The 13,806-nt window shown below is 38.9% G+C and overlaps 2 protein-coding genes across 2 annotated transcripts; one reads left to right on the forward strand and one right to left on the reverse strand.

Moving 5' to 3' along the window:
• Positions 1 to 671: 671 nt before the first annotated feature.
• Positions 672 to 8,367, reverse strand: ptpn11a (protein tyrosine phosphatase non-receptor type 11a). The gene is made up of 16 exons (XM_079448700.1): positions 8,124 to 8,367; positions 6,761 to 6,883; positions 6,358 to 6,552; positions 6,055 to 6,247; positions 5,790 to 5,909; positions 5,521 to 5,634; positions 5,314 to 5,410; positions 5,150 to 5,229; positions 4,752 to 4,910; positions 4,542 to 4,673; positions 4,308 to 4,462; positions 3,993 to 4,060; positions 3,739 to 3,890; positions 3,444 to 3,556; positions 2,797 to 2,897; positions 672 to 2,627 (listed from the first exon to the last, which is right to left on the reverse strand). The coding sequence occupies exons 1-15, from the start codon at positions 8,135 to 8,137 to the stop codon at positions 2,828 to 2,830; spliced, it is 1,785 nt and encodes a 594-aa protein (XP_079304826.1). The 5' UTR covers positions 8,138 to 8,367; the 3' UTR covers positions 672 to 2,627; positions 2,797 to 2,827.
• Positions 8,368 to 9,732: 1,365 nt separating this feature from the next.
• Positions 9,733 to 13,745, forward strand: tmed2 (transmembrane p24 trafficking protein 2). The gene is made up of 4 exons (XM_079449159.1): positions 9,733 to 10,064; positions 10,726 to 10,918; positions 12,685 to 12,792; positions 12,876 to 13,745. Exons 1-4 carry the CDS (start codon positions 9,885 to 9,887, stop codon positions 12,998 to 13,000), a joined length of 606 nt encoding a protein of 201 aa, XP_079305285.1. The 5' UTR covers positions 9,733 to 9,884; the 3' UTR covers positions 13,001 to 13,745.
• Positions 13,746 to 13,806: the final 61 nt, after the last annotated feature.

The raw sequence follows: 13,806 nt of genomic DNA on the forward strand, positions 1-13,806 counted from the left end.
TTCTGCAGAAGAAAGGCATACATGTTTGAAATGACATGAGGGTATATAAAAACCAAATCATTTTTGAGTGACCTATCCCTTTAGGAAAATACTCAATTTGCTAAAACCCAGTGGGCTCACGGAAAAATTCCTCTGTGTAATATTGAAAGTTTGGCACGCGGCCCTGCAGCTGGCTCCCTCCCCATACACTCCACAAATTCCCATACCGCTCACCCGGCTCCACGACATACAAATAGAGCTCAATAAAACAAAATGTCTTAGTTTCACAACACTGCTTTTCAACAACCTGATCAACATCAGAAGGTGGCCAACGCTCAGATACTTTCAGGTTTACAAAGCTTATCTCTGAAAGGTCTTCAGCAAAAACGAAGTCTCAACTGAGGTCTTAGGAGGGAACAGAATAAATGTTCAATTGCTGTCTCGCCAACCATTGAAGAAACATACTTTTATTTTCAAAATAATCCTCATCCTCAAGACATTTTACACTTTCATGATGTTTTTTTCCTCTGCAGAACACAAAAGAAGATATTTCTCAAAATATCTTCTTTTGCGTTCTTCAGAAGAAAGAGTTTTGAGGGTAAATGAAAACCGGTGTTATTTTTAGGTAAACTATCCCTTTAAGAACACGATATATGACTTTTGAACAAAATGATGATCAAAACCACACAATAATGAAGTTGTGAGCTTCTTGTTTATTGTAACGAACGAGTTCATGTTGGTTAATGCATCGATAGCCCAACAACACCATCAACCCTATTAGCTTGAGTAAGGCTCACCGTCTGGCACAAGAAGAGAAGCTGGGTTAAACATACAGTATATCTTTATGGCAATTACATATGTTTAGTAAGTACATTCTTCTCAACAAGATATTCATGTACAATATACAAGTTTAAAAATATATAGTTTGTTTGCATTGAGTTCGACAACCATCCCGTTCTCTTCACGATGACAAAAATTCACATTAGTTGTTTTGGACCGTATTCTACGTTTAGTGAAGAGGGCTGCGTTTGTCTTCGTAGAAAGAAAAAAAGATGTTGGTCACCGACACACATAGACGTGTGTGTATGTGTTAACATCGTTGCGACAAAGTGTTGCTCCATGGAAAGAAAGAAAAGCATGGCTGAAACAAAGCGTCAGACATCAAAGAGCAAACAGCGGCGTTCTCAAGATACAGACACACTCACACGCCTCAAGACAATAAACACACTACACATGATGCATCCCCTGGGCTAATGGGCTGTCCTCACCGCCTGCGAGAAACAAACTCAAAGACACAGTTTAGGGGCCAATGATCAGGGTGAATAAAGGAAGAAAATCAAGGCCAGATAATACAAACGTAACTGTGAACAAAGACACTGTTCGTGAAGGCTGTGGGTGAAGTACCAGAGAAGACAAAATGCTGACAAGAAGATGCATTAACTTTCAAAAGCACTTGCGAAAACTGTTTTAAATAAATGAATTACCAAATACTGCTGACATCGACGTGACAATTAACATGGAAAATATTGGTTTAGTAAACAAAGATTAAAGTGTGAAAACAAGGAAAGTGAAAACATTTTTAGACAATTAACAAGACAGCATCGCAAGAAAGTGTGGGCTTGTGAGTTGGCAAAACAATTTAATCATTAATCAAGTTTGTCCATCATAGAGGGTCATAATAATACTTGAAAACCCCTAACACGTCACCAGGGTTACAAATGTGCAGTCGCTTTTAAAACAGTGATCTGGAAATGAAGTTCATGTGGTGCTTTGACGTGAATAACTAGCTATTTAAAAAAAATCTCTTTAAAAAATGAATAACGGATTGTGAAACACAAGCCAAAGATGCGAATGCTTCATCCCATGAAAAGGTCCTTGACCCCAGCACTGGGAATCAGGACATCTGTTGAAATGGGATGAAAAGGCAAAGATGTTCTGACCCGCCTGGTGTTTGAAGGAAAGTCTTAAGGACGCTGGGCTTGAACTGAAGGCAAGGACGTGACAATGGACAGACATACAATGACACAGTGGGACATAATTCTTGAAGCTGATACTAAAGTGAAGTCTGAATTCAGTCTGATGCTGAAATACACTTACTTAAATATGGCGAACAACAAACGGTATGTTAAAGAAGCACCTTATTCTCTTCTTGGAATCCTTTCTGTTTTGTTCCTGATTATTTTATTATTATAAGTGAAAGCTGACACGATGATTTCAAATAAAAGTAGACTTACTTCTGCTAGAATATCACAGCTAATGCTTTTCAGAAAGAGCTTTAATTTTAAAAAGTCAGATGAGAAGGAAACGAACGGGCGACTTTAGAGGTGAACGAGAGACAAACGTATTTCCACACGTGCTAAATGTTGCCTGAATCATCTGAGAGAACTCCACACCCAACAGAACATGATTTTGCAGGACTTGTTGTGGGTTTATTCAGTATAAGGCTTTAAAATGGTCACAGTGTTTTTTTTTTGTGTGGGTTTTAAAAGGCTACGTTGCTGGATGAAGAAATGAAATTCACTCCATCCATGTCTCTGAGCTTGTGTGGACCATTTTTTATGCTTTTTTTGTCTTTTTATGGTGTCTCTCTGTATTGTCTTTGTTACATATCAGGCCTTCAGGAGCGTCTGACAAAACAAGATCACTTCCTGTCAAAAAAAAGAAGAGTCATTACTGACTTTTTACAACCATCATATCAGAAATGTATTAAAAACAAAAAGTTACCGTAATATAAATGAATTTTCATTATAAATAACTGCAAAAGCTCTCTGTCATGTTGTCAAATAAGGTGTCGAGGGGAAGAGAGAGAGGTCCCACCTGTGTTCTGAACAACGCTGGAGATTGGACCTCATCTGTGACTCTTCTGCTGTTGCATTAGACCCACATTCTCATAGACCCGCGAGCTGTCGTCCCTCATGCTTTATGACATGACACAAACAAAAGCAACATGAAGAAACAGAACAATGAGCTCACAGGCATGTATGAATCATATCATGTCAATATAGGAAAATGTATAAAATGTCATGCATGTTTTTCTGTCGCTTAATAGGAAAGAAAACATCACATTTTTCATATATACTTGTGTCTCTAATAAAGCCCCGGTCGCACTTGACTTTTCATTCCATTGACTTTCGTTCCACACGCATGCAAATGCTTCAGACCGGAAACCCAAAGATGTTTCGCATTCCGCTGTGTAGCAAAGTTCAAGTTTGGTGAACTCTGACCTGCGAATTCCCGTCACGTGAGTGCGTGAGACCAATAGAAGATCAAACCGTCGCAGTGTGACCTCTCGGTACAGTAAAAATGTTCATACCACCGTCCGAACAAATTTCACAGGCTCAAAGTCAAGTCTGACCATCCTATGAATTTGTGTTTGTGTATTTCTGACACACCTGAGGTGAAACATGAGTGTTTTTAAAGTCTATTTAAACACTCCAGAGAAGATGACTGATAAGGGCACTTACTCAGCACAGGTTGGCGTGGGTGTGCAGGGGGGAAGTGGGCTCTGATCTCCTCCAGTCAGGTCAGACAGAGAGTATTTAATATTGGTGTACTCGCGTCCTTTAATTTTACTTTTCTGAAACACAAACGCTCCCCCATGAGTACTAACAAAACCTTTATATTTAGCTGTATTTATATAAAAATGATATATCACATTTAGTGCTTTGTTTTAATTTTTCAACCCCAACAAAATCAGTTTTAAGCAACCGTAAATATATATTTTTGTATATTGTTGCGTAATGTAACATGCATCTGTACCTGCTCCTCCACTATGCGGCGCTGTAGAGTCTCGATATAATGTTGTACGGCCATATAGATAAAGCGATACTGCGCCTCTGTCTGAACCATACCCGAGCGCTGAGATCGCACCATCTGGATCGTCTTGGGCACGTCAATATCACAGTCCACTCCTACAGATCACACACGAGTGCTTCAGTCTTATTATCAGAAATCAAGATGCTGTAAAGAGTAATAACAAACACAGTCTGATAATAACCAACACAAGGACTTACCCTTTTCTCTGATGATGTCTATTAAGATGTCAATCACAATAAATGTTCCTGTTCGTCCGATCCCAGCACTGCAGAAACAAAAGTTAAAGTCAGTAAACATACCGACTCAATGCACAATAATCCCACAATGCAGTTTTTTTGCTTGTAATTTCAAAGGGTTCTTCTGAATACCCAATAACATTTAGTTTATTTAACAACTAGACACAACCGCACTTAAATAACCAATAAAGCTATGAGCAAGCTTCTTATATGAATAAGACTTTATTCCTTCGCAAACAACCGATAGCTGGGAAAAGACGTAAAGATTGTCATGACCTGCAGTGCACCACAATGGCTCCAGCCTCTGTTATGTTCTCCTGCTTCATCTTCACCTCTTCCAGAAAGTCCAGCACGCCGCCAGGGTCTCCGGGCACACCGTGGTCTGGCCAGGCACGGAAATGATATTGCCACACCGTACGCTCAGTGTTGCCCTGCGACATCAGACCAAAGGCATTGAAGACAAGACTCTCATGTTTGCGGCTGATGCATCAGTTTCAGGTTGTAACTCACCTGTCCGACTTTTGACAGCTTAAGCTCTCGAAGGATGTAATCGTGCGCCATTGTTTCCTTCACGTTACGCAGACGCATGGCTCCGTACTCTTTCAGCGCCGACACCTCAGGCCAATACTTTACACACTTACTCTGTGTGGGAAAAAATTATCTGAGATTTACTCTAGCCGTAGAAATAAATAGATTCAGGCCTGATGGCCGACACCTTACCTTTCCTCGTTCCACTTCCTTCGTTGTCATGACGATGACGCGAGTGTTCTCCTGGAACACCATCCTCCAGAAGTCACTGATGGTGTTCTGCAGGCAGCCCTGCGTGGCGATGTAGCTCCTCTTCAACTTGGAATTGTTGGATTTGGTTTCAATCTCAGGCTGCAGGAACAGCAAAATGACATTTTATTGTCAAAACCCAATAATATGAACACAGTCACGGTTTCCAAATGACTTCAACTTGTTTATAATCAATGTGTGACAAAACATTTACACCTACCTGGAGTATAAACGTATGAGCTGCTGAAGAGTGTTTCCATTAGGGCAATCAACATACAAACAAATAAACGGACTGAAGCGTTTGTATCATCATTACATTAAGGAAGTGAAACTGTTATTACCATGATGGTGTTGGCGTTGATGTAGTCGGATCCGGGCTCGTTGGCATCCCCATCGTTCAACACGACTCGCGTGTGGTCGACTGAGGGTCAGATGCACAATGTTAGTTGCATGATCTTACACGTACGCTTTGAGTTTATGTGCTGTACAGATGAGGGTCACTCACAGGGAAGAATGTTCTTATATCTGTTCTTGTTTTTATTCTCAGCCCGCTGACCTTCCTTGCGACTGTACAGGAGTTTACACTCTTGCTGCTGAAGTGTCTGTGGACGCAAAAAGAAACATTTCTTCATAAACTGAAGACTTTATACTGATGCATACGAGTTGATTATTGGCTCATGTGAAACTACGCTGGGTGCTGATTGGCTCTCACCTCAAACTCCTCCCAGAAGCCCTGTTTGACCTTATCAGTGGCCTCTGCCAGCTTTCTGAGCTCTCGTACCCGACTCTCGATTTCCGCTGCGTTAATGCGGGTGGTGTTCAGAGGCTGCAAGAGACACAACGCCGGCTTACAAATGTTTTAATGTGAACACATCATCTACACTTGGACGTGACATATTCAAGAACCAAGAAATAAATAATCTTGTTGAACCATTTCTTTATTCCAAAACGTGACATTTAATGTCAACATCCAGAACGCACCTGTTTGAGCTGCAGGACGGTACCTAGAGTTTCAACCATAGGATTTTTCTTGTAGTGTTCCACCAGGTCTGTGAGCGAGTCGAATTTCTCTCCACCACCGACATCATATTTTAAATCATGCTGAGAAAACAACAACAGAGCACTTATAAGACACAAATGAATAGATATTCACACATATGAATGGATATTTGGATAAAGATGTTAAAATGACAAAGTTTCACGTTCTTAAATGTTGATTTCAGTATTTTAACAGAAAGAACCTCACCTGGCAGCGGATCATGACGTGTGTGACTTTGGGTTTGCTATCGCTGCTGTCCGTCTTGTCGTCACCGGTTCGTACAGACAGCACAAAATCTCCAGGGTGACTCTGACTCTCTCTGACCAGGAAACTTCCGTTCTTTCCCTTCTCAGTCAGGAGCTTCTCAGCCTCACGGCCAGACAGGTGACCATGAAACCACCTTCAAGAAAACAAAAACGATGTCAGGGAAGGGTGTTGACATTCAGGCATCATTAACACACAATTATCGCCCCATCTGGCGTGACGAGAGCAAGTCATGTCTGCGGTCACCTCTCTGAGGTGGGATCGGCACAGTTGAGCGGATATTTGAGCTCAATGACGTCTCCGTTTTTCTCTTTCAGCTGTCCGTGATGCTCCATGTAGTACTGGACCAGCTCAGCCAGCGTGGCAAACTTCTCCCCGCCGTACAAGTCATAATAGTCTCCTGTGTTCTGGATCTTAATGTGCGTGACGGCACCATTTCGCCTGGTAAAGAGACAAGACCTTTCATTTGAACAGCTAGACTGCAAAGCTGTGAATAAAGCTGTTAGTTTTGGTTGTGGATGATGAGGATTGTATCAATACAGTGTTTTGAATGTGTAACATTTCAAATGCCTAAATATAAAAAGGGCAATGCTTAATAATCATGTTTATAAAGAAATCTTTGTATATTCTTAATTCTGGTGACAATTACCTAACAGACAGCGTAAAGTCTCCTGGGTTGCTTTTACTGGGACGGGCCAGAAAACTTCCATCCACACCTCGAGTAAGTAGAAGGTTCTCTGCCTCAACTCCGGTGATGTTGGGGTGAAACCACCTGTAAACGGAAACACAGACTATCACCAGAGGCAAGAGCGATTTCACACATTCAAGGTCCGGTCAGTAATATCTAGCAGCAAGGTTGCGAATTGCAACAAACCGCTCACACCATCCCTCACCCTTCCTTTCGAAACACTACGACGGCTGACAGAACATGGCGAATTACATCCGAAGGGACCCGCGGTGTATGTAGATAGAAATATCTCATTGTAAGGTAATAAAAACATAACGCTTTATTGTGTGAGCTGTTTATACACCTCTGAAGACATAGCTATGAATATTATATAGCATTTCGATCAATAGATCATACCAAAAGTTACACACTGGACCTTTAAGATGACAAAAAAGTATTGACTGCACAGTCCTTCTTAAGAACACATAAAGCAACATTAGTCATTCAGTTATTGCAAAGCAATCAAAATATAAACATAAGCAAAACTTAACTACAGAAATGCCTGCATGTATTCAAAAATGATAAACCAACAACGCTATCAGAGGTCATTAGCATCCTTTATGTTGTAAATATTACACGTACACCGCCTATCAAGATGTGTATGTGTTAGGGTCCTGAAACGAATTTGATCACCCGAAACCGTAAAAATAAAAATAGACAGCATATAGAAAAGACTTTCCTTAGAACCACCCTACTTCAACCCCACTTAAACTGGTGTCAAGGTGATGGTTTGTGGTTATATGAAGTCAAGTTTACATCACACAGGTTCATCTAACCTGTGACAACCATAAAGTGCATCCATGATGTTTAAATGTATTGATTTTGTTGTTGTTGTTATTATTATTTAATCACTCAAAGCATATTTTTGTAGACCGGTTTGTATAAAAAGTACGCAGCTTGTTCTTATATTTGATGTTGTGAATGTATGGTGTAGATTTTGTCTGACAGCTCGTGCATGTAATTTGTATGAATTGACGTCATCAGGACACACATAGTTTCATGTTTGTTTTGCTCATCTCTGGTTGTGCTCAATTCTCCTAAAACGCAACGTGACTTGTCAACTATTATCATCATTATCATCATAACACGCTTATGAAATTCAATTCCTCATTTCATACATGTTCCATCTCGCCCTGCTGGGTTGAAATAATTCAACCTTAAACTCACTCACGTTTAACACTTTCAAAATACATTTATCGGAGTTATAATGCACATAAGAGGCGAGGCAGCGATGTGAAATAAGTAAACAGATGAAAAACGGGAGTTTGTTTTGCTGAATTCTCACCTCCGGGATGTCATCGCTCGCGCGCGCCGTTTCCAATAATTCCACTCGCTTTCAGGTTAAAGACTCGTTTTAATGAAACCGTCCCGTTTTCAGTCCCTCATAAGGCAGTGGGTCCCGCTCGGTTCGGGTTCGGACAGACGGACATGAGGAAATAAAATCACGGCAACGACGGTTCGTGAACGCTAGGCCGCATCGGCGGAGAGCTTTTCAGAGTCGATGTGAAAAACGTCACCAAACCTGTTATACACGTCATGACGCTCCGAACTGACGCGCCCTCTAGCGGCGCGGAAACCTGCACAACATTTTCTGTCATCAAAATTGATTTTGTTGTTATTAAAGTTCACGAAACAAATATATCTCATATTTAAATTCAACGAAAATTTATATTTCAAGCGTTTTTCACAATGTCTTTCACAAAAGTACATTTTAGCACAGTAGAGACATTAGAATAAACCAGAAACGTATTGTACACAAACATTAAACAGACGTGTACATATGATGGTAACGTTACACGAATCTTCGGATGTTTTTATCTGTATGTAATTATACTTTTTTTACTGGTTTAGCCTTTATATGAGCCAAGATAAAACATTTTTTATTATTATCAACAAAAATAATTATTTACAAATCGTGTATATAATGAAATACAACATATATATATAACAAAGATTTGCACATTAGGGGCTATTGTTAATTTACGTGAAGATATTAAAGCATTAACACATTTTCAATGTTTTAGTTGCTTTTTGCTTCATGGAAAATCGGAGTGAAGCTCAGTTTCTTTCCTGAATGAAGTAAAACAGGGTTTTTAACAGGACAATTTACATTTGTGCACATAAAATTTTGCCATCAAAAGAATAAAATGAATTATATAAACCGGTCTATGCTTGATTCTACTGTTCTCCCAAAGACCAAATAAAATATGTTTCCAAAACAACATAAATTGGTCATCGATGTTTCTTGTGATAATGTATGTAATAATGATGTAAATACCTTTTTTATTCAAAGAAATCTTTGAAAGTAACAATATTATACAGATCACACAATAGAGCACACAAAGAGGAAGAGAAAAAAAGGATGAATAAACAACAATACATAATAAAGAAAAAATTTAAAGAAATAAATAGAGAAAACAACAGCAAGTATTTCTCCTCTTTCCTACGGACACATTCTAAATCCACAAAAGAAATATATATATATAAAATAAAAAGTTTTTTTTAAAAAGAGCATCCATAAAATTAGACTGGATTAAAATTGAAAAAAACGTCTGCATAAATTTTAACAACTTTACATTTTTTTGATTGTTTATAAGCAATAGAGATTTTTTTAAGTTCTCCAGTTCTAACAAAAACAAATTGCAGTTAAGTGCAGATTTGACAAACTTTTGTTTATGAATATAACATTTGCCATGTAAAGTATAGAAATTCACCACATAAACAAACATTTTACATTGATTGGTATATGAACATATAATATCTTTAAGAGATAACAAACAAACAATATTTCTATGGGCAAATAATAATGTAAATGCCATTTTGAACTTTCCTGACACAGTTTGACGTGTCCTGTCATCTTGTCTTTAATTTTCGCGTCTCGTACCCTTTTTGTCCTATCAGGCGACCCGTATGAAGCTTGACGTGGCACCGTCAGCGAAGCAGCTCGAGTTGGTTAGTCTCCGCCTTTATCTGCTCATGACTCGCCACTGCGCGGCATAAACTCTCTTTTATGGGTTATTTTCTATAATAATAAGCCACATCAGACATGTTTACGTTCTCGGAGCTCGTCGTGCTGCTCTGCGCGTTGTCGTACACCGCGTCCGGTTATTTTGTGAGCATCGACGCGCACGCGGATGAGTGTTTCTATGAGCGCGTGAACTCGGGCACTAAGATGGGCCTGATGTTTGAGGTCGCGGAGGGAGGCTTCCTGGACATCGACGTGGAGGTGACCACTAAAAATACATACAAAACAATAGTTTAGCTCCTTACGATACTTGATGGGCCTTAAACACGCTTTGGGGTCATTTGCAGGAGTTCTGTCTTTGTAACCTCAGACAGTGATCAAGCCGGAAGTGGTTGTTCGTCTGAGGGGGATTAGTTATGCTTACAGTCTTCATTACAGTAGTTCAATGATGTTATAGTATAGCCATTAAAGTAGTGTAAAGTGAATAAGTTGTGTTTTGGTTATTTCTATCTAAGTTTTGCTCAAAGCAGATGGTTGGTCACACCAGAAACAGCTGTCACAGTTACTGTGATTCTGGAGGGTTTTTTGTACTTTGCCTTTAGATGTAAGTGTTAAATGATGTACTATAATCTTCATGACTATTATTCATTCATTAAGTAGATATTATTGTGGTTTGGTTTAGTTTTCATCTTCACCACCATTACATCAGATGCTTGTTCATTGTGGAAGTGATTCTAGGTAATGTTGTTATATTTTGTGCAATAGGTGTTAAACTCTACTTTAAAATATTTACAGATAAAGGAAACGTTGTTTTTCATTTGGTGGGATAAGAGTGACTTTCTTAAAATCCTTCATTCTTGAATTTTTGCTCGCCTGTAGAGGCGTGTACCTGTTAATGTTAACTGAGATGTTGTAATAACAGATTACAGGACCAGATGGAAAGCAGATTTATAAAGGAGATCGGGAGTCCAGTGGAAAGTACTCTGTGGCCGCCCATATGGATGGAACCTACAAGTTCTGCTTCAGCAACAAGATGTCCACGATGACACCTAAAATTGTGATGTTCACCATCGATATCGGCGAGGCACCCAAAGGACAAGACATGGAAACAGAGGGTGAGCAAATAAACTGATGCAGAGACTGCTAAGAAAGCTGTTCCATATGGCACCGAGCGAGCCATGTACGGAAACATTTTTTAAATTCTGCGTTCAATACAATTTTTCTGCATAATGACGGAGTCAGGTTTTATAGAAACGTAATACCTGGCTCTGATTATGAAGTCTTTTTTGCTATGGATATCAGTCCCTCTTATGTTTCCACATCGCTCCACTTGCCGGGATCTGTTCTGCTATGGAAAGCTCACTTCTGACATTTCAGTGGAATCCACACTAATAAAATCACATCTAGTCCCACATTTCTTTTTGAATATGCTTTTTAGAAATGCATCACATTATGGAAGTAATATGTAAAGCAAACTGTATTTTGTTGCCTTTAAACGATACAAACATTGTAGAAACATCTTATAAATTAATTAGTTTGATTCTAGGGGTGTTAATCAGACAGTTCATCGCGATACGATGCCGTATCGATATTCTCCGCCAGCGATTCAATTTTTACCAATACCTTCGGAAATCTTTGCGATTCGATTAATTTAATCGATATTTTGATATTATTCGCCTAATTTACGCATACAGTTACATTTTTAACAACTCACAAATAAAACCAAAATATGTAAGATGAATGTTTAATTGAACTCTTTAAAAACCCCACACACTGTCCGAATGGGACATTTACAACGATAAACTAATGTTTCTGATAGGATTTTATAGAACAGGGGGCTGGATGGCGTTATAGGCTAATTAACATATTCATGATGTCATCACGTAGTTTTGTGTGTTGCAGCCTCAGACCCATTTCAAAAATATTTTAATTCAGCTTATTGCCCAATAAAGCCGTTCTCCTGTACATATTTTCTGTTTCATATTCATATATCAAACATGCTTCTCCAGAGATACTCTTATTAAAGAGAGATGGAAACCAATATTTGAACCCCTTTCCAGCGTTCCGCTGCAGCCTGCAATATAGCATTTTTGTTGTGACAGCGCTCCACGGCAAAATTAATCCAGCGAAAACTGAACTAAGAAAAAACTCACTTATACGGACGTTACGTGAGGAATGAGGTGTCAAAATATAGGTACATCGTATCGATGCATCGTATCATTAGAAAATTAATAGATACATATCATCTATTAATCATATCACCATATCAATGTAATGTTACACCCCTGTTTGATTCATCAGTATTCTACACATATGCTAAATGGAAAATACAGACATAGCAGTTGTTTTACAGTGATCTGGCTCTGTGGTTCTGATGTTTTCTGCCTTTATCATGGCTTTTTCCCTCTCTAACACAGGTGGTGGTGACAGCTGGGATGGTAGGCAGAGATAATAAAAACTAATTTAACATCCGAAGAGCATTAGTCTTGAACACTAATGTTTGATTTGCACTTGTGTGTATAGACACAGTGTAACCGATTCTCTCAAAAGCGTAGTTCACTCACTAACGTGTGCTGCCAGTGGCATGTGGGTGCAGTTACAAATTGGATGCAGAATAGTCATGCAAACAGGTGTTGGTGTTATTTTAAAGGTGTAAATGAATGGTCTTGAGGAGTGTGTTATCAGAAACGTTTGTCAAGATGGTTTTTGGTATCTAAACTCCTGCATGTAGATTTGATGTGTTCACAATTGGCTGTCAACAAATACATGATTTGCAGGTTTGTTGTATATTACTGATGTTAAGAATTGTCTTTGTGTGATGTGCATGTTGCATAAACAGAATTGTTGTATTTGCTACAAACCAATCTGTGTTTATTTCCAGCTCATCAGAATAAGTTGGAGGAGATGATCAACGAGCTGGCAGTTGCCATGACAGCGGTCAAACACGAGCAGGAATATATGGAGGTTCGAGAGAGAATACACCGTGCAAGTAAGAAAAAAATTCCTATGGTGTAGTTTTAGGAAATTTTATTTAACTCTTTTTAACGGTCTTACTTTGTCTTCTTTCTTCAGTCAATGACAATACGAACAGCCGAGTTGTGCTTTGGTCCTTCTTTGAAGCTCTGGTGCTTGTGGCCATGACCCTTGGACAGATTTACTACCTGAAGAGATTCTTTGAAGTACGGAGAGTCGTTTAAATCCCATCCGTGTTTCACTATGTAACCACATCTGTGATCTACCAGTTTTACGAACTGGATGTCCAGTTCAGCAGAGATCGGAAGAACCTGGTCGTTTGCTAGTCCATCAGTCTGTATGTTTTTGTTTTGTTTGCCCCATTTGTAGATCTCTTCAGTGTTTGTTTTGGTAAAAGGTGCAATTTCAGTTAGATTTAGTTTTTAGCCCAGCTTGTATAAATTTGTTTTTTACAAGAGCACGCTAGTACAAGAATGAAGTTGAGAAGATGGTTGTGGGTTGCAACATGTTTGAGGATTATATTTACTGCATGATTTAAACATGACATGAGTAATCTTGTGTGCGAATGATAAGTCAGCAGTCACCGATGTCACGGCAAGCACATTTTTATGACATATTCACTGTTCATCATTTATACAGTTTATTACCCCAGAACCCTTCATGGCACATACTTGTACCCAATGCTGAAGGTGGTTAAATGACTGCTTTGCTACTTTTTAAATGTTCAGGTGGGATAGTTCTGGCCCGATTTTTCTTCATTTTCAGTTTATTCACACAGGGAATACTTTACGTAGTTTTGTACAATTTGTTTCTCTTTTTTCTAAATCAACTGTTTAAAAAGGTCAAGAAAATGCAAACTTGTTTGACTAAGACTACTGGGAAACTGAGGATAAAACTGTACATTTCTGAAGTTCAAAGAATATGTGTCAAATAAGGATTTGGTTTAATAAACATGAAACATGTTCTTAACATGTGTCTTTGTCATATATGTTTATCTAGATTTGCAAATATGATATGTATTTATATTGTT

Source organism: Barbatula barbatula, assembly GCF_947034865.1.
Source record: "Barbatula barbatula genome assembly, chromosome: 24".
Classification (NCBI taxonomy): Eukaryota; Metazoa; Chordata; class Actinopteri; order Cypriniformes; family Nemacheilidae; genus Barbatula; species Barbatula barbatula.

Coding starts and splice junctions, on each gene's coding strand:
- tmed2 (XM_079449159.1), top strand. CDS start 9,885: ATGTTTACGTTCTCGGAGCTCGTCGTGCTGCTCTGCGCGTTGTCGTAC. Junction 10,065..10,725: donor TCCTGGACATCGACGTGGAG/GTGACCACTAAA, acceptor TTGTAATAACAG/ATTACAGGACCAGATGGAAA. Junction 10,919..12,684: donor ACAAGACATGGAAACAGAGG/GTGAGCAAATAA, acceptor GTTTATTTCCAG/CTCATCAGAATAAGTTGGAG.
- ptpn11a (XM_079448700.1), bottom strand. Junction 5,910..6,054: donor ACGTCATGATCCGCTGCCAG/GTGAGGTTCTTT, acceptor TTGTTTTCTCAG/CATGATTTAAAATATGATGT. Junction 4,911..5,149: donor TCAACGCCAACACCATCATG/GTAATAACAGTT, acceptor CTGTTCCTGCAG/CCTGAGATTGAAACCAAATC.